This window comes from Zosterops lateralis (assembly GCF_965231275.1).
Source record: "Zosterops lateralis genome assembly, chromosome: 3".
In the NCBI taxonomy this organism is placed as follows: domain Eukaryota; kingdom Metazoa; phylum Chordata; class Aves; order Passeriformes; family Zosteropidae; genus Zosterops; species Zosterops lateralis.
Window position 1 is genome coordinate 10859853 of NC_139764.1, and position 24491 is coordinate 10884343.

At 43.4% G+C, this 24491-nt stretch overlaps 2 protein-coding genes across 6 annotated transcripts in view; both read left to right on the forward strand.

Moving 5' to 3' along the window:
* Positions 1-12461, forward strand: part of GPCPD1 (glycerophosphocholine phosphodiesterase 1) — a 42222-nt gene extending 29761 nt beyond the window's left edge. For 4 of the 5 annotated variants that reach the window (XM_083856226.1, XM_083856224.1, XM_083856225.1 and 1 more), the window contains exons 14-20: positions 638-677; positions 1450-1511; positions 2368-2433; positions 3360-3496; positions 4263-4398; positions 4672-4832; positions 10922-12461. In XM_083856226.1, the coding sequence (XP_083712352.1) occupies positions 638-677; positions 1450-1511; positions 2368-2433; positions 3360-3496; positions 4263-4398; positions 4672-4832; positions 10922-11108 (789 nt within the window). In that variant the 3' untranslated portion in view covers positions 11109-12461. Of the gene's footprint in view, positions 1-637; positions 678-1449; positions 1512-2367; positions 2434-3359; positions 3497-4262; positions 4399-4671; positions 4833-7544; positions 7646-10921 lie in introns of all 5 variants that reach the window. The other variant, XM_083856227.1, reaches the window with a different exon arrangement.
* A 4411-nt stretch (positions 12462-16872) lies between these two features.
* Positions 16873-22700, forward strand: MAL (mal, T cell differentiation protein (MAL blood group)). Its single transcript, XM_083856348.1, has 4 exons — positions 16873-17201; positions 20852-21019; positions 21554-21685; positions 21908-22700. Exons 1-4 carry the CDS (start codon positions 17115-17117, stop codon positions 21980-21982), a joined length of 462 nt encoding a protein of 153 aa, XP_083712474.1. The 5' UTR covers positions 16873-17114; the 3' UTR covers positions 21983-22700.
* Positions 22701-24491: the final 1791 nt, after the last annotated feature.

The window sequence follows — 24491 nt, forward strand, 5'->3', positions numbered from 1 at the left end:
TATGTAATTTTTGAATGTTAAATGGACATTCAACAATGTTGATCTGCTCTACCTTCCAAATAAAAAAAGTCAGTAGAGTGGGCTACTGAAGATCCTGCTGAAATACCTGCCCTCAGTCAAGAAAACCATCTAGCTGGTCCAACAACCATATGATTCTTTTTACTTCAAATTACTTGGTCTGCTCCTTTTTGTGGAGAGAGCATTTGAATGGAGCAAGGGAGTTGGCTGTGTCTGGCCTCATTCTAGCTCAGTATGTGTGACTGTAATGTAAAACAGGTCAGCCCTCTGCACTGGATTGAATCACAGATGAGGGATTAATGTTCAGACTTCTTCACATCCTGATATTGCATTACAGTTTTGTATTGGGTTTACCCTTAAAATGATTTCTGAATTTTGAGCTTTTCTTGAAATCCTTAAAACAAACTTTGAAAGAAAATCGTGATGTGTACTAGTATGTCTTTTATTCTTTTACAAGCTACTGAAACTGTGTCTATGATAGACTTTTAAACTTTAAAACAATTTAAGCAAAATAGTTTAAACTAAAGTTTTTTGCTTTAAAATTTTAAAGCAAAATTAGTTACATTTTACATGTAGGAAGATGTGGGCAGAGTGTTAATGTTGCTCTTATGCTCTTCAGCTGGCTCACGTGACGGCCCTGAAAGTAAAAGATCACAATGGTATGTACTAGTTTGGAGGAGTGTTGGGATTGATTTATTGCCATGTAATTACAGAAATTTTGTGGTTGCAGTTGCTTGTTGTGATCACATTTGTCCTGAACGTTTCTAAATGCTTATCCAGTTAATTTTGTGCATGCTGTAGAGTTCTTTACTGGGAAGGAAATATCTGAACAGAACTTACTCCCTTGGGAAGAGGGACAGAAGGGTAGAAGGAAATATATAGATCAATAAATATTCCTGAATAATCACAACAAAATTGCCACTAATATTTCCATCTTATGCTTCTCCAACTGTGTCTTCAGCTCTTCAGAATTGCTGACAAAAACTTTGGTAACTGCTGTAGGATGTCTTATTAGTGCTGTAAATTGTTTGCCTTAATTATCCTCTTTGTAGGGACAGCAAATTATCTCACACGTCCTACCTGTATCAGAAAAGCTAAAATAAAATAAAATAAAAAAAACCAAAACAGATAAGGCTGGATAGCCAAGGCTTATTGTGGATATAATTCACCGAGTGAAGTGGTGAGGGATGGGAGATAGGAGAAGCCATTCTGATACATGTTGTGGCAAGGTTTTACATTCCAAACCAAGAATTGCCAACGCCATCATGGGAGTATGTCAGTGTTAGAGGAAAAGGTGGAGGTGATCAAAAGGGAGACCTGATTTCATTGTTCACTCCTAAAGGCCTTGCAATTTTGAGCCCATCTTTTCTTGCTGTCGTTGGTGGGATTATGCTTGTTTGTTTTAATTCAATATTTCATATTTCTTTCCAGCATCTTTTAAAGAGGAAGAGAACTCTGCTTTTGAGATGCAGCCATTTCCTTCACTGCAAAGAGTAAGTGATGAATATGGAGCAAGATGATTGGGGAAAAACCTGTGGTTTACTTTCAGCTTTGCACACATAGCAAGGGATACTGACTTTCGGGTTTAGGCCTCTGATATCAGTGCTGGAACTGAGAACAGGGGGTTTATTGCTGGATACTGGAGGGTTTTCATTGCTTACAGGTACCAGTCTGTGTTGTGTGTTTCAAGCTGCTGAATTCAGGAGCCCAAGCTCAGGGTGCTCTCAGTTTTACAGCTAGTTAACATCTGGACATTGCCTGTTAATGCATTGACAGTTTTTTTTTTTTTTTAATTTTGAAAGAAACCCCACCTGGCCTTTGGCAGTGCCTCACAGTGGCTTGGCCATTTCTCAAAGCCGACACTCAGAAATGTTGACTGAATTTCCAGTGTTTCCATTTAGGACTGGTTTAGCTCCATCTTTTGAAATCACCTTGCAAATAATTCTTTACAAGAATTTCACATGAAAGAACTTTCATCATCATAATGGCAAGCTCCTGGATTTCATACTTAAGATGCTTTTTGCATTCAAAAGAGCTTTTTGGAGAAGGAAAAACCATTTTTTCTTTAAGAGTACAAATGGGGCATTTCTTACACATACAAAGGTGAATTGACTCACGTGTGCCTTGTCAAAATCTTGACTTTAAGATTTTATCCACTTTTATGTATTCATTAGTTTAAATTTGAGTAGAAAAGGGTGTATATGTGTGTTGTATAAAATGTTAAACACTTAGAGGTTTTAATTCTACTGTTAGACACCATTAGCATTAAATTCCAATGTATTCTCCCAACAATTACCTTGTTGTCCTCCTTTATTGTGGGGTCTCTTCATAGTACATTTTTTTTTTCAGGTCCTGGAGTCTGTTTCTAAAGATGTTGGTTTCAACATAGAAGTAAAATGGATCTCTCAACAAAGGGTGAGTAAACATATATATGTTTTACTTTGATTCTTTGATATTCTCATGGCTAAAGCTTGTCATTTGATGTGACAATTTATGAGCTGCAAAGGCATAGTTTTTGTACGGTTTTGTGCCTTTTCTTTAAAATAATGCCTTATTCCTTAACTGGGGGTATAGTAGCACCACTCCAACAAATGAACAAACTTACTCTTGAAATGATAAAAAAATATTTATAGGATTGAGTTCATAATGCAGCTCAGACTGCTTTTGATAGGAAAGTCTTTTTAAAGTCAACAGATCACAACAGGGCAGGCAGGAAAATGCAACTCAGCCTCTCCTGGCTCAGTTGCAGGAGCAGCCACAGCATGGTGCAGCAATGCAAGCAGCTGCTTCCTTCTAGGCAGCAGCAGGGCTGCAGATTCAGCTGGATTGTGCAGCACTCAGTGCAGGAGGAAATGGTTGGAAGGACTGGGGTTGGAAGCCTGGAGTGGGGGAAAGAAGCTAAGGAGAATGGTAGGTGGGAGTCATGTGCTAGAAATAACAGCAGAGAGTAACTGATATAATTCTTGGGCTTCAGGGAATTCCTTTGTGGTTTTGAAGCTCTAATACTCTTCCTAGGAATGCATTCCCTGCATGGGTAGACAGAATTTCGCAGTGGATTCTGTTGCTGTGAGAATTCAGCTGCACCCCTCAGGCTGTCAGTCCTGGAGAGCTGTGACCAGCATTTAACAGACTGAAGGATTGATTCTGTGTTCAGACTGGCCAGCTGAATTCTCCCTTTGCCCAGCTTAACCAACATTTAACAGACTGAAGGATTGAGTCTGTGTTCAGACTGGCCAGCTGAATTCTCTGTTTTCTCAGGTTGACTGTGAGACCATTGCTGGTTAAAATTATTTTAATAAGCATTCATTTAAGTGACTCCAACTTGTGCTTTTTTTTCCTAGGATGGACAATGGGATGGCAACTTGTCAGCTTATTTTGATATGAACCTTTTTCTAGATATCATTCTGAAAACTGTTTTGATAAATGCTGGAGAAAGAAGAATTGTGTTTTCTTCTTTTCATGCAGATATTTGCACAATGTAAGTTAAGAAGAGAGAAATAATGTACTTTGGTTTTGAAATTGATTTTTATTTGGTAAAATTTACTTTGTATTTAAAAATAAACACCGGGAAATAAATAACAGATGTTTTGCTTAAACATAAAATTTGGGTGCCAAAATAGTTGGGAACTGAAACAAGACCACTTTGCTATCTGAAGTGAGCCAAGAATAGCATAGGAGAACAAAGTCACAGTGGATATTTTTGTCAAGTGCCTTTCTGGATTCTTTACTCTTTCTTAGCACAACAAAAAAAGGTTAAGGCTTCTTCTGGTATCCCAAAGTCTTTTCAGTCATACTTGAGGAATGTGCAAGCCTAATTAGGAACAACTCATCTTGTTACAGCATCCAGCTTGAAAAATGCTTTAGTAAGGTTAGGGGTTCTATATTAACCATGTCTGGATCATGGATCTAAATGATCACCATGAATCTGTGCTTTTGAGAAGAAAATTACAGAATTAAATGGCCTTCAGGGATTATATATGAACATTTTGAGGATGTGGGGCAGAGTTCAACATCAAGTCTGTCTTTCCTTAACCTCTGTGGAATAAATAATCTCCTGTAATGGCAAAAGGAGTCATTTGAGCAGTTTGTCACACAGTTTGATGTTAAACATCTCCTTGCACCAGCTAGGAACTAGAAGAACATTCAGGAAAGAGAGGAATTCCCCTCAAAAACATTGAGATCCAATTTTTATTTTTTCACTTTTATTTTTTCATTTGCTACTTGTGGACTTTTTTCCCTGACAGGATCCGGCATAAGCAAAACAAGTATCCTGTGTTATTTCTCACCCAAGGGGAATCTCAGCTCTATCCAGAGCTTATGGATCTCAGATCTCGCACAACTCCGATTGCCATTAACTTTGCACAGTTTGAAAACTTGCTGGTAAGCTGACAGGTTAAAAATCAAACTAATATTTTACTGCCTGTTTGAAATCTGTCATTTTATTGGGTAACTGCCAAAAGAAGTCCATTGTTTCAAATGTTTTTTTAAGACAGTCTTTTAAAAGTAGCGCTATAAATAAACTCCCCAATTGTACTGAACAATTTTTTATTATTATGGATGAAATGGTAAGGAGATGCCAGTGTCAAAAGATGAAAAAAGCTGCTGTAAGTGTTTCAGAAACGTGGATTTTAATTGAAGTCTTTTGTTTTTCAGGGCATTAATGTGCACTCTGAAGACCTGCTGAGGAATCCAGCCTTTATTACACGGGCCATATCCAAAGGCCTGGTTATTTTTTCATGGGGTGATGATGCAAATGACCCAGATAACAGGAAGAAGTTGAAAGAATATGGTGTTCATGGGTTAATATATGACAGGTAATTAGTTGTGGCTTTTTCAAATAATAATCATAGTTCACCATAGTTCATCAGGCTTAGAAACTGTGGTAAATTGATTCTGGTGAAATTTCATGGTGCTCCTTGGTTGACTGGGTACAGAAGGTACAAGGACTCCATAAACCCAGATCAGTTCCCACTCTTTCAGCTGTAGATATGAAGCAAAATAACTTTGGTTTTTCTTGAGATTAACATAAATTTAATTTGATTCTTTAAAGAACTAGAGTATGACATACACATTTAAAGTGCTACTGATATTCACAATAGTAATTTTTAAGTTATGTACATGATACAGTGAAGAAAATGTTATTTAGTTGTTTGACTGAAAGTTTCAGCATTCCACATTAAGCTGTGGAAATAGTTAACACAACATTCTGTTGTGCTTCAAAGCTGTGAATTTGCGTTTTTTCCTATTAAAAGGAAATTTTCCTATTAGCTTGGAGTGACTCCAGGGCCAACTGCCAAATTTTTCATTTCAGGAAGCAACTGTTACATCCAAGAATTCAGGTAGAGACCTCAGAATACTGTGTTAAATATTGAAACAAAAGTGTTGTTGTTTTATTTGGTTGCTTACAAAAACCCAAAGTTTTAGCTCTTTTGCCTTTGAAGATGAGAAATTCATCATTGTGAGATGAAGTTTAATTTGAAAACCTTTATTAAACTAAAATTTCTGATAGATAAGAAAGTAATTGGGAAAGCATTAAGTGTAACCGAAGTTTGAAATTACAGAAGGCTTTAGCAGGGGTCTTGCTTTGTATATTGTTTTACCTGAAAAAAACCCAAACCAACCCCCCCCCCAAAAAAAAAAAAAAGCAAAGGAAGGGGGATCAATAATTGTCAAAGGCTCTGTTTTATAAAGTGAAAACTGAGAGTCAATTTAATCATATCTAGGGGTGAGAAATCAAATATATTTGCTCTAGGCTCTCAGTGTAAAAAAAAGTTAACTCTCTTCAATCTGTTGTTGACAGCTGAGAGTCCTTTCAGGGTGGTGGCTTCATTGCTTCTCAGGTTTGCCAGGGGTGTCACTTCTTGTGCTGTACAAGGAGAATGGCTCCTATTCACTGGCAGTTTAAAAAGGAATAATTAGGTTTTTACACTGTGAATCAGCTTCAGACAGGAGACATGGACACCTAAGTCCTGTTTGCTGCCACAGCTCAGGATTGGGACCCTCCTTCACTCAATGAAAAATATTTCTGCAGGTGAAACAATCCTCTAACTACAAAATGTGCAAGCACAGGGTAATAAGATTTATTCTGTGGTATGCATAAGTTAAAGGGATCTGTTATTGGTGAGGTGTTTCAATCAAACACTGCTGCGTAAAGTGTTGGTGAAATGTCTCTTCATCTCATGTCTGCTAATCAAGTCTTCCAGAGTTGTTAATTACTCCTTGTGCAGGGGATATTTGCTACTGTGGTAAAACAGTGAAACAGGTGACAGCCTCATTTCTGACTTCATGTTGCTTTTATTGCTTTAGATACTCCACACTACTTGAATGTTGTGGCATTTATGTCGAGGCTGCAAGTCAGCTCCATGTCACCTTATGTGTCCTATTGTACTGTTTGGTGTGTTTTAAGTTGTGATAGCACAGTAGAACACCTTTTACCTCACTTTTTGATAACCAGCCATTTTGTTGGAAGGCTGAATTTCCTTGTGGAGTAACTGAACAGCAATTTCTCAACTTTCCTTCCCTCTTTAGATCGTCTGGGTTCTTAATAGTGTTCATCTCTCCTCTCGCTGCCTCCTCTCCCCTCTGTCACTTCGACTTCACCTTCTTCCCATTTTTTGGAAAGGAACCCCAAAATTAGTATTAACTCCAAAGCTGTTATTGCAGGCTTGTCAAGTGTAATTTATAAACGTAATTTCTCCTTTTTTTTTTTCCTGTAGGCCAAAACAAACAATGGAATGTCCCTTTGCAGTGTCCCTTAGTTACTGATTGTGTGAATAAAATTAAATTCAATCTTAATACATGTTAGTGATATGACACTTTGTGAAAGTTACATCAGATGTCTCAAGGTGGACATTTTGAAATGCAAGGTGGTACCTGCAAAACCTGGAATGTAGAAATGTAAAACCTGGCAGCAAACATTTCCGCTCACAGCTGGAGCTGCTTGGTAAAGAGTGATCAGAGAATTTCAGATCATTTGAGACTTGAAGTTGTTATTAAAAATTTAAATAGGTATGGTGTCCGTATCCATATTCTGTGCTGTTTGAAGTTTAGAAATAAATAAATTTAAAACTTAAGTTAAAAAGCAGAACGAGAGAGAGGGAGACATGTACATGACTGTTCCAAGGTCTAGAAATAAGCAGGGACTGCAGTAATCTGTTCCAGTGTAAAGCCAGTTCATGCTATTGTTGGGTCTTCAAATTCCAGAATATTTCCAGGGCTGAACTGAGGTGGTGCTTCTTCTCTCGTTTCTGCGAATTTTTTTTCTCTGGATTTATGGCCAAGTCCAGATACCTATCAAATATGGTATATTGTGTTGCTGTTTACTAGACCTTTACTTATACCATGTTAAGTGCTAATTACCTAAATAATCTAGGAAGTGAATAGAGGAATTTCGGTGAATTTTAGGTTGCCTGTATGTGGCACTGAGTTACCGTGTGCCATGGTTAATTTCTGAGATTATGAACTGTGTGCATGGAGATTATTCCTGTAAGCTCTTTTTTTCCAAACTTTATTCACCATCCATGTAGAATTGACCAAAACACTGTAGCCACTTGTGAAGATGGCAGAAAAACTGTGTCCTGAATGCCAAAAGTTGGTGATACCAAGCACTGGGCAAAAAAAAATGCAGGTAGGGGGGGTCTGGCTTTGCTTTGCATGGAGAAAAAACTGCAAGACTACATCTGGGAAGCTTACAAATGCCAAAAATATGAAAAGGCTGATCTCAGTGGGGCAGAGGAAAGAACACAAGTGCATTCCCTTCCCCTATCCAGGCCTTTCTCCACTTGGGCTGCAGGTTATTACATACACCCAAATCATTGATCCAAACAGATGTCCTGGGATGCTGGGATGGTATTCTCCTATTTTCCTATCTTCAATACCATTCATCTCAGTATTTAACTAAATTATTTCAATTAAAAGGGCAGCCTCTACAGAAAGGTGCCACATCTGCCTTCAGACTTTTATTTGGGCTCTTACACAGGAAAGTACTTCATGTGCATGACTCTACATATCTTCTGTCTGCACAGAAATCTCATCCTTAAGATGCTTTATTAGTCTCCTGTTTAGATTTTAATAAGAGAAGAAATTTCAACCTCTTGTTAAATTCTCTGGCTTGGTTAAAATGTTGATTTTGAAAGCAGGATTTCTGAAGTGATTGATCTGGTGTTTTTCTCCTGGATAGGCTTTGTAAACAGTCCAGAAAATATTTCTGTGTTTGAATATCCTTAACTCAGTAAATGCAGCCTCATGTTTTTACACCTGCTGGCTGTGTATTAAATACCAATGTGGAGAGGGGTAGGTGCTAGCTTACACTTGCATCATCTTTCTCATGCACTTTACATGATCTGAATTTTTTATTTGTTGAGCAATACACAAAACTGCATAAAAATACTAAATCAGTATTTCCCAAACATGGATGCTGAGAGCTTTGTCCAAACACCACAGTTCCTTAGGCTGCATGTTGCATTTGCAGGCAAAAGCTGTGCTTGACTGGTATTGGTACCTTCCCAACGTTTTCACAAATTCAGCTGGCAACGGAAACAAAAGCATTTTAAACACTTCTCAAAAGCAGAAGACTGCTGAAATCTGGGCTGCCCTGTTTGCCTGAAACTGCATGTTACTAAATAACAGCATGGATATGTGGAGGAAGTGTAGTGTGAGTTGGTTTATAATCTACTCAGTGGTTGAATTAAGATGTTATGCAATGACAAGTCTAAGCCTTCCCTGTTTTGTAAATAAGAAAAGTGCAAAGATTTTATCAAAAACACGAGCATGAAAACAGTATTTCAGTGCTGCTGCCTCTTGTATATGTTTTCAGAGGTTGCAAAGCACCTTTCGGGAGCCAGACACATCCGTTTCACACCCACTGCAGAGCCCTGCAATGCCATGCAAGTCTTTTGTAGAAGGTTCTTACTTTAAAAAGTAATGTTTAAAGGACTTCTCAGCCTTCTGCAAGGCTTGCTTATTAATGGAGAAACTTTGGTGCATAGCTGCTTCCAAATAATTGTCCTGTTGTGGAATGGAGGATAGGGAGATGAGAGTTTATTCCTTATCTTTACAGTGATGTTGGGAATAATTAGAGAAGTACTGGAGCTCTGTTGGTGGTGTACTTTTGTCGACCCAAACAAAAAGTAGGGTCAAGAAATTCTGAAGTTTTGCTTTGAGTTGTCTTCTCTGCCTTTGGTTTAAAAGAAACTATACACACATTGGAGTGGACTGGCTCTAGTGGGCAGCTTGAAAGGAGCTTGGAGGGTTGAATTCATCCACAATCTCACTTGCCAGAAGTTGCTTAGAAACAGGCTTAGCCATGTCCTAGGAACAAGGGGCTTAGAAGAACTAAGCTTTTGCTGTTCCAGTGTCTAAATGATGAGAAGGGCTGGAGATTCTTAGTTCCTAATGTGTGTTTTATATAGAAACTATCCTCAAGTTTCAGTGTTTTGTCTGGAATTCACAGGGAAATTCATAAGGTGTCAGCTGAAGAAAGCACAGGAAGGAAGGTAGAGCTGTTATTTCACACAAAGCTTCCACTGGGCAAATTTGGGTCATATCTTAGGGCCTGTGTTGGATTTTTAAGTGCTGTGCAAGTAATTTAAATGCTATGCCCTCTGAATTTCATCAAACTGGACAGCATCTATCCTCACTTCATGGAGTTTCTTCACAGAACTTGTCCTTGACCTGACTGTGATCCATATCAATATTTCTGTGGAAGTGTTTCTTCACTTGAGTCCCATTATTGCACCCATCTTTGAGCTGCATGTTGTTTTTGGTGTCACCAGCAGTTCACAAGTTGTCTTGTCAGGTTAAAGGGCACCTTGCACTCTCTCACAGCAGCACTACATTCTTTTGTTAGTGGCATTGGTTCCTTTTGAGCATAACTTGAGAATTGTGAGAGACAAAGGATGATGAAATAAAACAAACAACTCTCTTGAAGGAATTGTAAGAGAAGTATGAACATTCTTAAAGACCAGAGGTCATGGTAATTTCTTGCAGAAATTTTCATTTGAAGGAGATAAACCTGGAGACCTGCAATACCTGGAACTGTGTGTGTGCAACAGCTAAAAGTGAGAGCAGCTAGGTGCCAGGCTTCAAATTTTGGATCTGAACATGCTGATAATACAAATTAGTGTTGGGAAATCAAGGTATATCCTTGTTACAATAGGTGCTGTACCAGTGTTAGGTTACAGGAGCACCAGTGCTTTTTCTTTGTAATGAATTACATCAGAATAGTGTTTGAGTTGTGCTCAGTGCTTACACTGTCACTCAAAATGTGGTTTGGACAATCTGGCGTGATGCTGACATCTCAAATCCTGCAGCTTTGTTTACATGTGTGGAAAGAAGAAAGTGAAGAGGGGATAGACTGTTGAAAGTAGTGTGGATGGTTAATTTGCATTAGGTGTAGAGAGATCAGATTTTCATGGTAAAGAGAAAATTTGCATTAGGTGTAGAGAGAGGTCAATTTTTATGGTAATTTAAATAAGAAAAAGTTCTGAACTGGGGGGAGGTGAAATACTTCTTGAAACAGTAAGTGTTATGTGCAAGCAGTATATCACAGTTTGTTAAGATAATCTCAGGGCTCTGAAATTTCTTATTTCTTTGAACTTTGAAGCCTAGAACTCTGCTCTTGTTTCACTGCTTTGTGTCACCTGTAAAATCACATTTTTCAGGAGATGAAGTGAGCAGGTTTTTGGTATATCCACTGAAACACTAACTAGTCTGTGTAAAGGGAATACCATTTTATGTTGTGAGATGATCAGCAAAATTAGGGTACTAACCCCAAACAAACTGTCTTTGGGACCTAATTTTGCTCTGTTAAAGGAAAAAAATCCCAGGTGCTTCATCTGGTGTGCATTTCTGTGGACTGCTAGTTTAGACTGATCAGTGGTTTTTTCTTTCCTCTTTTATCCAGGATATACGACTCAAATCCTGAGCAACCAAATATCTTCCAGGTGGAGCAGCTGGAACGCCTCAAGAACGAACTGCCAGAGTTGAAAAGCTGTGTGTCCCCCTCAGTTGGCCACTTCAAATGCCATCAAAGTTACCTGGATGAGAAAGCTATAGATAACTTGAAGACTGTTGAGATGCAAAAGAACTAATTTTAGGCAGAATGCTGTTTTGTATCTATAGAATTTTCACCATTGGAATAGTTCTGTCTATGCTTTCAGGTTGGTTTGTTTTAATTTTAAGTCTTCAAATAGCAATAACTGTGTTCCTCCTTCCTAGCAGTTCTTAGTAAAATTTCAAACAATGTTAAAATATTTAGCCAGTTATAGTTACTGTTCCAATTTAAATACACAGTTTTAACTTTTTCCTCAAATAATCTCAAATCTTGAAAAAGAAAATTATCACTAGGGCTTTTTTTTTAAAAAAACCAAAAATTAATTAAACAGTCTCAGTAGTGAAAGCTCAGAAACTAAATTCTAGAGAAAGTACAATAATCTGATATTGAATATGCTAAAAATTTGGTTTGATTTTGATTTTATTTACAGGCTGACAAGCTGTAGCATTTATCTGACAGCAGGAAATTAAGAGTGATTTTATGATACATATAAATAGACCTGGCCTATAAAAAGATCTGAACGAATTGGTACCTCATGTATATGTATTTGCACTGGTAGATCCTCCTGTACAAAGCTTTGTGCCATTTAAAAATATTTATTATTTGTTTTAGCAAACTGCAGCTCATTTTCCCCCACTTCATTGGACATTCAGGCTGCTGCCTTTGTTTCCTCAGCTCTCAGTTCAGTGGTACAGTGCACAGCAATCAGGGGGGAACCATGAGCACAGGCTTTTCTTTAATCCCACACAGGCCTGCTCAACTTTTAAAAATGTTGCTAATAATCTTAACAGAATTACAGTAACATCTTCAGTGGTGGAGAATCTTCTTACACAGTAACCTTAATGAACAGAGTATCTACCCTGCACAAACTCTACAAAAATGCATGCTTTATCTATTAAGCATGAAATTTAGGTGTTTGCTGAGGTCCTTGCATCTTTATGGTGCTAGTTATGTGTGAAGGGTGCAAGGACCAGCTCAACAACTTAATCTCCTTTGCCTGAGAAACCACGAGCCTGATATTCACAAACATTTGGAGAAGAGGCTACACCACACGTGGTTTGTCTTACTTACATAATGCAAGCTGCTGGCTTTTGTATTTTGCAAGATTTTCGGCTTTTACCATGGAGCAAAAATCACAAATGTACTGAAATTAGATAATCAGTATTCTGTTGGCTGGTATCTATCCTCTGTAATTTATTACAAAGTCATAGTTTAGAGTTCTTAATAGATAAGTATGCATGTCCCTTCTCCTCCTCCTCTCCTTCTGTTGCAGGTCATGCCAACACAACAGCTGTAACTTTCTACTGAAGTGTTAATGTATAATAAGAATGGAAAATATTTATTTTTTTTCTCTTGTAAATTGACAATGAAAACAATAGTATGTACTATATTCTTTATATTCAGTCATTGCTACATATAGAACCAATTGTACAAAGAGTAAAGCCATTGCAAATAAGTGCTTGAGCCTGCACTGCTGAGCAGTTTGAAACAGCTTGTTCTGACTTGTGCATTTTAGTATTTAAAGTTTGTTTGTCCTGCACAAACAGCACAACAGTGATTAGTTATCTGGAAGCCTTCTTTTATTAAAAAAAAAAAAAAAAAACAAAAACAAAAACAAACAAAACCGCAAAACAACCCTAAACAAAACTGCAAGTGTGTGAGCTGTGTTTTTGAGAAGGGGAGGGGGCACTGAACCAGAATCTTGGCATCAGGGACCTGTGGCTGTTACTTGATACATTCCTCACCTATGTGATTAATCCTTAAACTTTTTTTCTTTTTTTTCCCCCTCATTTGTTTGCTCTGTGGGATCTCTTGCCAGGTCTTGAGGGCTTTGCCAACTGATACTCAACTCCTGGCAGAGTTTGTGTCACTGCTTGTGAAAGCTGGGCAGCACACCCACAGAGATGTTCTGTCCAAAGTGGGTTTCAGAGCTGTGCTGTGGGAAGCACCCTCTCAGAATAATCCATAATAGGCACCCTGAAAATCTTATTTTGCAGCCTTCAATGCTCAGGGACCAGCACTTGCCTGTTCTGTTTGAGAGGAGTGGAGGTGGAAATAAATCCACCCACTGCACTGTGATGATTTTACAGGACAGTTTTGACACACAGCGTGTGTCAGTGTTTTCTTGCTGACTCCCTTTTTACTGAGTAAGTTGTGTCAGCAACTTCCTCCAAACCTGAGGGGCTTCACCAGCTCTTCTGCTGTGCCAGTTCTTGGAGCTGAGCTCACAGCTTGGCCCAGCTGAGCAGCTGTTGTGCCACAGGCACTGGAATTGCAGATGGGATAGAGGGAAGCAAAGAGCAGGAATTTGGGATCTGGCAGGGGGGAACTGCCTCCTCCTGCTTTGGAGTGCTTGTTGGAGAGCAGCGTGGGCCAGGGCAGAGATGGCTTTACTCCAGCCACGGGACACCTACAGAATTTTAATCCAGAGCTGTGTGGCTGGAGTAGGGGAGACAGAATTTCTCTCTTGATTTTGGAACATTTCCTTTTGGCCCACCCAAAGCCTGGGCTCTACATCCACAGTATTTACAGTATTTACTGGTTGCTGAATGACACTCCCCCTACCATGGGCAGTGAGTATGGACTGCTCCAGCCAACAGCACACCGGCTCCACTGCCCTGGAAGACATCTGGGATGGACAGAACTCAACCATGTACTAAATGAGCTCTACAGCCACCTTGGAGGGACAGCCATTGGCTGTGGAAATTATGCCTGGCCTTGTGTATTTTTATATATCCATGTGTGGATGGGGCTGGGCATGACAGAGCTGGTGTGTTAAAATATGCAGTGGCACTTTCCACCTAGGAAGTTTGGATGCCACCTCCAAAATTCCTCCAAATAACTGGGCCTTCACTTATTTTCAGTCACGTAGATCTTGTCCCTTAACTGTGAACATGCAGCAAAAGTCTTGGTCACGACAGCTGCCAGCTGAGGAAACTCTTGCTGGCTCCACATTTGTCTCACACCCCACATTTTGGAGTTTGGCACTTTCCTTCTCAGCTGCATCCATCATATCAATATGCCAGAGCCCAGCTTCAAAGCTTTAAACAGCCAGCAACTGCTTCCATACAGTTCTTAGAAAAAAAATGCTAGCCCTGGCCTTCCTCTTCGTCTCACAGCCTGTAAACTGCACCGCATGCAGCTCTTTGCTCTTTCTTTTCAGTGTGTGCCCTCAGATTTCTCTCACAGAATCCGTGTCCAGAATTAAAAATCTCCAGCAGCTGCTCCCACAGAGAAAGTCCTGGAAGAAAGATCAAGTGCTGGACTACACCTTTCTTTTGTAACCTATAAACTGCACTGAGGTGATTCACTTTCCCTTCCTCAGGGTCCAAACCTGAAGCCCTCCACTAACTGCTCCCACTAAAGGTGCCAGGACATAAAAGATGTTGGCTTTTACCTTCCCACTGTCGGCATTCAGAACTCCACCTTATACCCCTGTGTACTTGCTAGACAATTAAATGTACTGTTCACACTGCCTCAGAAGCCCAAAGGGCAGACTGGAAGTCAGAAGTGTTTGGACACTACTCGAAAAATGTGCTGGGGCAAAAAGAAATACATTTATTTTTTGGATGGCAAGCAGCTCTCCCCACTGTTCGTGGTGCAGATAAGAGGCTCCCCAGGGGAGGTAAAGGCCAGAACTTCTTTTCTTTCATGCTCCTGTGTGGGAGCAGTCCACTCCCTCCTGGAGCCCTGCACCAAAACTTGGATGCTGCCTCCAGTGTTGAACACATCCACCAGGGACTGCTCTAACATAGAAGTTCTCTCCAAAGAGCTGTTGCTGCTTTGTGCCTCCCCGGGGCAGCATCTCCTGCACCACCAACGATGGGGTGAGGTGCTTTCCTTAGCAAACACAGGCATCCTCATCCACTTTCTGGATTTTGGATATTGTATTTGGATACCAGCTCCAAAACTGTGTATATGTCCAGGGATGTCTTTCACAGAAACCATTTCCAGAATAGAAAGCTCTTGGTGGTTTATACCTCCCTAGGGAACCCTGTCATGTCCTTTTCTTTCAGCACCTGACAAGGACAAGGAAGAATAAATGACTGCTTTGTTTAAATCGACAATGATGGTGATTAGAAGAACATGGAAAAAGATTTAAAAAATGAAAAAACGACAATCTGATCAGAATTATTTACTACACAGTGAAGCTAATACAGTGCTCTATATATTGCACCAATAATACAGCTAGCTTAATAACTATCAAATGGAGATTGATGTTACCCATGGCACTGACCGTGGGCAAGTCTCTCACCCAGCCTCCAGAGGTGTCCCTGAGGGGTGTTCCCCCCTCAAGGGAAGGATCTTGGTGCATCTAAAGGAGATAATGCTGGGAAAACTGGGAGTGATCTTTTGTAGTATGAAGAGGTTGATAGTCCTGCACCTTTTAGATTCTGTGTTGTCCTCAGCAGAACATGTTTGAGGCCGGTGTTACCAACTCTTTAGTTTCTGCTCAAAACTTTGGGTTCTCGCTTCCCTAGCAGGTTCTTCCACATTCCCATTGATGTTCATTAATTAATGAAATTAATATTTCAGTCAGGAGGAGCACCCTCATGAGGGGCCTCATTTAGGAGAGTTTGGCCAAGCTGGTTCTTCACCACTGAACCCAGTGTTCTGCTAAACGCTTGCTTTTTAATCCAGCACTAAAAAATTGTTAATAAGACAAAGAAGGGATTCTTTAAAGCTCTCTCAGCCCTTCCAAATGGAGCAGCACCAGTGCCCCTGCCCCTCACAATGCAGTTTCTTGTTCCTCACAGCAGTTATGTGGTCCCAGGAGCAGGAGAGCTTCATCTCTGTCCTTCCAGAGACAGTGAGACCCCTCTGGAGCTGTGTCTGTGTCTGCAGCTCTCACTCTTTGCTAACTGGTTTCTAGGTCTGAGTCATAGCCAAATTCTCATCCATTGTGTGTAGCTGTGTCACTTCAGGGCAAATAGAATCTCACTGGAGAAGTGGGAAATCAGGTGGATGCAGCAAAACCTCTCCCACCTTTGAAAAAGTCATGAAGGTCAGCAGGGACTCTGCACTGAAGTGAGAAAAAGCCTCCAGAAAAAAAAGATAGTATTATCTACTTAAATGTTTTTGTTTTGATAGACTGGAAATAATAGAGCTCAAGATCCATCCCATCCCTTCACTGCCCCACCAGCACTGTGGTTCTGTGCTTGCTCTGCCGTGCAACCCTGCCCCTCACTTAATCTGCTTATTAGAAACATCTGCCCGATTTTTCTGATGTTGTAACCTCCTCCACTCATCCTCCTCACTGCTTTCTCCAAGGAACACTTTTTACAATCTTCCTTTCTCAAAGAAAGTCCTTTCTTTGCACTTTTTGGCCTCAGTTTCTGGAGTTCTGTGGTTTTTGCTGTGTGCCCAAGTGTGTTAACAAGGAGTAAATGAAGAAGATTTGAAGAATCCATATAAAGAAGAATTAGTTACTCCCATGGACTACAGACAAAAAGGAAAAAATTGAAGTGAAACTGCTTGGGAAGTCTCATCGTTTCAGGTCATTTGTGTTCCCTTGGCATTTCCAATCTCCTCCTGAGCTGACGGAGGCGGTTTGCCCTGCAGTTTGATTTGACACCTCATCCCTGGGTGTCTGCGGGCACTGTTTGCCCCATGTCACATCCTGGTGTCCTCTGCCTGTGACCACCTCGGGTGTGCTGGCTCACTGTGCAAAAAGGGGGTGTGGATGGGCACAGGTATCCCCTGGTGCCCTCAGCTGTCACCCCGGTGTCACTGGGCCCTGCCCTGCCCGCTCAGGGGACAGGCGGGCCCTGCTGCCACCGCCCCGGGGCTGCCCCGGCATCTCCCGAACAGCTCCATGTGACCGCGGGTCACAGGGTTTGGCCACACCTGTGCCACTCACAGCTGTCCTCACCTGTCAGCAGGAAGCAGGGAGGAAAGAAAGCAGAACGGGAAGGGGAGAAAAGGAGGAGGAAACGAGAGCAGGGAGGGGAGGAAAGGAGGAAGAGAGAGAGGGAGAGGTGAGGAGGCTGCGTTCAGCGCTGAGGAGCAGAGCGGCCCAAAATCTCCCTGCCAGAGGCTTACGATGTCCTCCTCAACTTCCACCAGCACTTTGCCCAGCGGCCTGGCCGTCCTGACCACCTTCCCAGATGTGCTCTTCATCCCTGAAATCGTGAGTGCTCACCTTTCCCCTGGGGAGGGCCGTGGCTGCTGCTCGGGCGCTCAGCGCGGGTTATGCTGCAGGTGTCTCAGGGTGACACCTGTCCCCAAACTCACGGCTCAGGACCCACGGCAGCTCCCTGAGCCACGAGGGGCTGGGGGCAGCTCATCCTCGGAGAAAAGCACGGGCTGTGAGGCTGCGAACCTCTCCTTTAGTCTGCAGTGGGATTTTTCGGGCTGCCTTTGGAAAACATCGTAATTTCCTGCTGAAAACCCGGCTGGGCTGCCGGTGGGTTTAAAGTAGGTGGCCAAATGGAGCCGGTTAATTAGCAGGGAGGTGATTTTGGCGGACAGCACAGGCAGAGGGTGAGCTGCTGCCTTGGAGAGGGGATGAGGGCCGGCTGAGGGAATTGCTGGCAGCAGCAGAGCCCGGCCGGCCGGGGCTGTGCCGCTCCATCGCCGCGTCCCCAGCCGCAGGTGCGGGGCTGCTGCTCCGGGGCGTGCGGGGGAGCAAAGGGTGAGCAAACACCTCGTAATTCTTTCCACATTGTAACCACGGGGAGGTCATAATCCTAATGGATTGGCACGTATGGTTAAAAGCATTTGCTCTGAGCATAGGTTGTAGGATACAAAGTCTCAACTTGAAGCTTTTCCTGGTGTCCTCCACCCCACTCACGAGAAGTGCTCTCCTCACAAGAGCTTGGGAGGCTTTTTTCCCGAGTTTTGAGTGCTTTGGTCCAGCATTGAAAGCTCTGGCTGAGTGTTGAAGGATGGCATTCAGATTATTTCATGCTAAAAACTTCAGCTTTGTCATCTGGCACCAAATCCTTTCCTGTCACCCGGCTTGGTCCACACCCCTGGGATTTCCAGCGTTTTCTTCCTTCTCCTGGTGAGAAAAATGTAGCAAAGAGGATGCAGAGAAAGGCTTTGCTTCAGCAGAAGCTGGTCTCTGCCTGAGAGCCAGGTCCAGCTGTCCTGCAGCTATGTGAAGGAGGATTGTTGGATATTAACATTTCTAAATGACGAGATGTTCCTCGAGCTTTTATTACGACATCAGCCTCAGTACAGGGTGAGACAACTGAAAGATGGCAACAGCTCAGGTCTTGCCAACAGCAGCCAGAATTCTCTGTGTTATAAGGCTGTCTATAGCAAATTGGTAAGAGCTTACAGGCATCTGCATAAACCAATCATTAAAATTACACCTATACCTTATATCTAACAATAGGTGCTTGTTTCATATTTTTTTGCTACTCAGGAATTTTTTATACTCTAAACAAAGCACAGAGCCTCGTTATTAAACTTTTCTCTTATCCTGCTTAACATATTTTTCTACTTGCTAAGGCCTAACTGCACAGCACAAACCCACACTCTTATTGTTCCAAATCCTCATTCTGGTATCTTTTTACCTCTAGGCTTACATCTTCACTGCTATGAGTTTTCTGCTTTTTTTTTATTTCCCACAGAGGATGTTGAGAGCCTGTGGAGGTTTTGGCTGCCCAAACATCCTCTGAGTTGCCACTGAGTTGTGTTAACCTGGTGCTGAGCCTGCTGGTGGCCTCAGCCAGTTTATTCCCCTTGAAGTGTTTGTAATCTCTGTCTCCAGGGAACTTGGCAGGGCTGAAATGAGCACCCTGTCCTTTGGTTTGGGTGAGATCTGGAAATGTGCATCCTGAAGGAACACTTCCAGGAGCCACCCAGGAAGGAGGAATGCTGCATGACTGGATTTCTCCATCTCCAGGAAGACTCTGGGCTGTGCAGCTGTGTGACCTCTGCTGTGTACAAAGGAGGTGGCTGCCCTGAATCACAGCATTCACAGGGATAAAAAGAGTTTCTCATTTCTCAGTGGAATTTCAGGTTGCCTACCAAGATGGTAACAAAACAAAACAAAATAAAATTGGCATTTTAAATGCTAAGACAGTTGTGAAATTTTCAGAAGATCCTACCTGCAGCTCAGATGATTGCCACATTTGCCTGGGCTGATGAAGAGCTACTATTTTTAATCTGTGAGGCTCAGTTTAATCCTTGTAATCTATTTAATTTTAAGAACTTTTTGCACGTATGGACACCCAGATCTATGTGAAACAGCTGAAACAAGCTGAAGTAGGTATGTTTGCTTTGTAAAAGCTATTTAAAGGACAAATTTTTTTCATAGACTGCTGTCAACATCCTGCTGTGAGTTATTGAAAGCCTCTAAGTCTTTCCTTGCTTTTTATGAGTCTTTACTATAAAACCAAAGTCAATAATCAAACCACGTCGAACAAACTTTTCTGGGTGAGTAACCACAGCCTACAGGAAGGGGAGATGGTGAGTGGTAGGAAGTGAGCTGTGGTGCTCCTTTCCCCAACCTCATATCTCACCATAATCTCTGCTTGATTTTAATGGAGCAGCCATAGCTCCCCCCACCCCCGCCAGGATTTTTAGCTGCAACAGACTCATTTTGTCAGCACATGAGTGATTAAAAGGACTGGATTAGTGTTCAGATGTCAGCCTTTGGTTGTTACAAGAGGGACCAGAACAGCAGCACTTTGGAAAACCCATTTTCACTCAGGATCTCGACCTCATAATTGATGGAATGTGTCAATTTGCATAATGGCACCATCGAACGTGCCTACGACTGTGGGGGTGACACAAATGATGTAACATTTTCTGAGTTATCATAAATCAGAAACTTCCTTTCCACTTGCAAAACACCTGGAAGGAAATGGAAATGAGTGGGAGCTGACACTGGGATATATTGGCCATACAAGGATCAGGATGACCTTGGAGCCAGCAAGGCTCTCCTAGCTTTGGACATTTGCCTGAATCCCAAACCGCCTGGTGGTGAGGGATAAGTCCCCGCGAGAGCACGATGTGGGTTCAGCTGTGGAGCTCCTTATCACTGCATGTTGCACAGACTAAACTTTGCACAGGTCCAAGAAAAAATTGGGCTGATTTTTGGCACAGAAAAGCTACTGAGAACTGTGCAAAGGCACCACTTGCACTCCAGACATTCCACAACACTGAGCATCATGCTCCCATCCTCTTGCGCAGGAGTCTGCTGGTGAAGGGATGGAGCCTGGACACAGCTGTCCCTGTGTGCCACCAGAAAACCCATGGCAAGCTCCCAAGGCTGGCTGAGGTGGTTTCACCTGCTCCCACACCAGCAGCTCTGGTGTAGCCAGTGAAGGAAGACCCAAAGAGCTGGAGCAGCAATACAAGTTTCCTTTCCTGGGCAGGAGCTGGGAGCCTCAGGCTCATTTCCCCTCCCCAGAGAGTCAAACCTCTCCTCAGCCTGTTCTCTGTGTGTGGAGGTGAGCAGGGTTTCACACTGCTCCTGGCAGGGATCTACAGGCTGGGTGTGAAGCAAACACAGCTGTCCTAAATCATCCTCCCTGTTCCTGAAACCAGCCCTCAGCAGGGCCTGCACCAGCCTCTTGAGCACAGGGGTGTAGGGAGGGTGTGACTGACAGGGGTATCAGGAGGCAACAGTGAGGAGCTTTTTGGGGTCAGGATCAGTGGCAGATGATCCCAGCTAAATGCCCAGTTCCAAGTGGAGGCTGAGAAGAACTCGTGGGCTGTTGCCATGTGCAGTGCCAGAGGCGTGCGTGGCTTTTGCCTTCTGCTCTGGATAAAATAAACTCATTTTATCCCACACTCACCCTGTTTCCCTATTTTGACTTGCAGATCACTGGGGGCCTTGTGTGGATCCTGGTGGCATCTTCGAAGGTCCCAATCCCCATGCTGCAGGGCTGGGTGATGTTTGTCTCCGTGTTCTGCTTCGTCATGTCCTTCTCCCTGCTGTGCCTCTACTTCTGCGGGGCTCACGGCGGCGGCGGCAGCTGGGTCACCTTGGTACGTGCCTGTGACAGAGCCCAGGGCTGTGGGGGCTGCTGCTGCACCCCAGACTGAAGCCTAGGGGTGGTTCTATGGGCAGTGTCACCCCCTGGGAGGTCTTGACGGTTCTGGCTTCTTTTTCTGTCCCGAGGTTGGGATTAATACTGAGGAAACATGTTTGGGCTTGGATATTTATTATTTCTTACCTATTTACAGACTCACGAGCCATGAGCACTAACCAGCAGGTTAGAGAAATGATGTAAAATGGAGCACCTCTCTACCTCTACCAGGTCTTTTCAAGGGCAATCTGTCCAATTATGAAATGCCACCTAAATTATTTTCACTTTAAACCCAATAACTGACTGCTTGAAGTCTGCAATGCGGACTCCATCAACCAGTTACAGAAAACTGCCCAAACCCATGAAGAAGAAGGTGAAGAACTCAGACAAGGCCCCAAATTTTCCATCTTGCCCCACACACATTACCGTATAATAAACCCCCAAATCCTCCAGAATTCCAGCAGGAGGTGACTGTGTGATCCTTGTTCCCTAGGATCTCATCTGCCAAGAAGTAGCAGCGCTGTTCTATCTCAGCGCTGCCGTGCTGGAAGCCTACACGACCTACAGTCTTGGCCAGGTGTCCCTACTGCTGCCCCAGGAGTACAGGGAGAACATTGCTGCCGTGGTGAGTGCCTGCCAGCAGGGCAAGGGAACAGCAGCACGTGGCTCTGCACTGGCCTCAAGAGCAAATCCTGATTTGCACCAACAATTTGGGGAGGGCAGGAGAGAAACCATGGCAGTCACACCTGTGCAGGGGTGTCCCCAGACATGTGGCATGTCACTAAGTGTGTGCTCAGTGCTGGAGTGGCACCAAAATTGACTGGTTGCTGTGTTTTTTCCATCCCAGGTGTTTGCATTCGTGGCCACCCTGCTTTATGTGATCCACAAGGTGTTCTCACTCCTGAGGTGGAAATCATCCTGAGAATAACCCAAGAACGACAACTGCCGCCTTCAGGCTGGGTTTGGGGTTGGTTTTTTAAATGTGTAGCCTATAAACAAAGCAGCTTTTTATGTGGGGTCTTGGTGATGAGGACAAGGAGCCTGCCAGAGAAAGGAATATCCTCACATGATCTGTTTCTCTTCAGTATCTTACAGGCTAGGTCGAGTTTGATGCTGGGGAAAAAAAAAAAAAAAAAAAAAAAAAAGCCATACAGTTTTAAAAAACATACTATAGTTGGGTTCAAAGGGCTAAAATATCCCTGGACTACAGTTCTATGTGTCCAGGGTTGTTGGTGGTATCAAGGGAAAAGCAAACAACAAGCACCAAGAAGCACAAGTGTGAAACTGTGTCATTTTAATTGCTGCGTGCCCATTTAAGTCTATTTCCCCCCCTAAAACTGCTGTACAAATGAGTATTTCCATGCAGTTTCTGAAAATGCCTTCTCTGACTTGCCCTGAGCAATGGGGACAATATTTAACTCAGCTCAGGAGCAATGTGGATCACTGCAGCTCCTGAGGGGTGCTGCTGAATTCTGAGGCACGCCAGGAATTACCTCTGCCTTTGATCCCCCCACAAAGCACAAGCTGGAAGGGGCCCAGCAAGGCTGGAGGAGAATTCTTGGGGTGATCAGAATCAACTCCTGCTTTTGGTGAATGGCTGCTCTCTCACGGTGTCACTAATAAAGATGGGTTTGCTGTGATTTTGAGAATGGTTTTTGTGATTTTTGCTGCTCTTTTTCCCTTTGCTGCACCGAGGCACAGCCCCAGGAGCTCTGCACCCTGGCAGGGCAGTGGCACCACAGGGGTGGAGTGAGTGCCTGTGTGGAGCTCAGTTGCTATCTAGGGTTAAACCATGACAATGAATTAACTGAAATGGGGTTAAGACACAGGAAGAGATGTTTTCAACAAGTTAGAGGTGCCTAAAAACCTGTGCTGTCAAATTATCTCTTCCAGCTTGTGGAGCAAAAAATGCTTCCATTTTAAGTCTAAAGTTCCTGGATAACAACAAGGAGGAAAGAAGGACAAGAAGGAAATAAAAGTTGACTTGGAGGCTCCTCTGTTGCTTCATATCCAGGCAAACTTTTGACCTGTGACCATGGGTTTGGTTTGAAGGTTTATAATTGCTAACTAAGGAAAACGTTTGTGATGTTTTTCTTTTTTCCTCACTGAAAACCAGCCTGACTCGTTTCGCTTGTGTTACTGTGACAACAGGGAACTGGTTACAACAGAGGTGGAAAAGAGAAAATCCCTTTTCAGAGCAGGGAGGGAACTCAAAGCCACTTTGGACAATGGCACAAGGCTCTGAAGTTCAACATCCACCTGTTGAGACTAGTTGAAAGTAATTTCCTCATCCCATCACCATGGGGTGTGTGTGGGGGTGTTGCTGCCCAGGTCTGAATGTGACAGTGAACACAAAAATGCCTTTCTGCTGGCATGTGTTGACAAAGGCAGGTTTCTGCAGCCCTGCCCTGGGCCTTGGGATGAGCTGTCTCTGTTTCTCCTGCACCCAACCAGTGCTGCCTGTCCCCTCACATCCCTGTTCCTTGTGGCCATCACATTTACAGCCACAGCTTGGCAGGCCCCAGTCTCATTCTTTCTGCCTTGCTTTGCCCTTTGCTTTCCCCTTGCACACCCCACACCAGTTCACACCAGTCTGCACCAGTCCCTCTCTGTGTCCTTCTGTCCCCACCCAGGCTGTTTGCTGAGTGCCTCCCTCACAGCATCAGCCCAGCCTTGCTGGAAGCCAGCACTGGGGAAAAACCAGCCAGGTACTGCTGCCATGGGAGCATCCATGGGCTCAGGGCCACCTGGGAGTCACCTGGTGTCACCTGGGCTGAGCTGGGCACAGGGAAGGGACCCCCAGCAGAGGGGCAGGAATGAACTCCCAGGGAATGGAGCTGGGACTCTGATCCCCTCCTGGGGTCAGGAATAGACTCCCAGGGAATGGAACTGGAACTCTGTTCTCCTCCTGGTGTGAGCCCAAGTTCAACTCCATGAGCTGAGGGTGAAGGGATGTCCCTGCTTGGCACAGGGCCCCGGCACAGGACAGTGACACAGGGATGCAGGGAGGGGTGGCTGCTGAACTGCAGCAATCTGCACCTTCCCTGCACGATGGAAAGAGAAAATGCCACCAGAGGTTCACCATGCCCAGCTTCCCTGTCACCTCAACACAGCCCTGAAGACTGACATTCCCTGGGAAATGGCACAGCTCCAACCCTTCCTGAAGGGAAAGATGCTGCCCAGAGCATCTCCCAGGATCTACAGCCCAGTGTGCAGCACATCTCTCCCCCCTAGAAAGCCTGAAGGCAGCAATGAGCTGAGGATTTGCTGTGGCTCTGCTGGAAACATTGGGCACAATGGACACTGCAAAGCCTTTTCCCTTGGGGACACTTCCACGGGGTCAGTGGGACACTGCCAGGGCTCCTCGAGATGTGGGGATGCTGGCCCTTGCAGAGTGTTGAACACAGACCTGCCTGCAGAGCTGCTCCCAG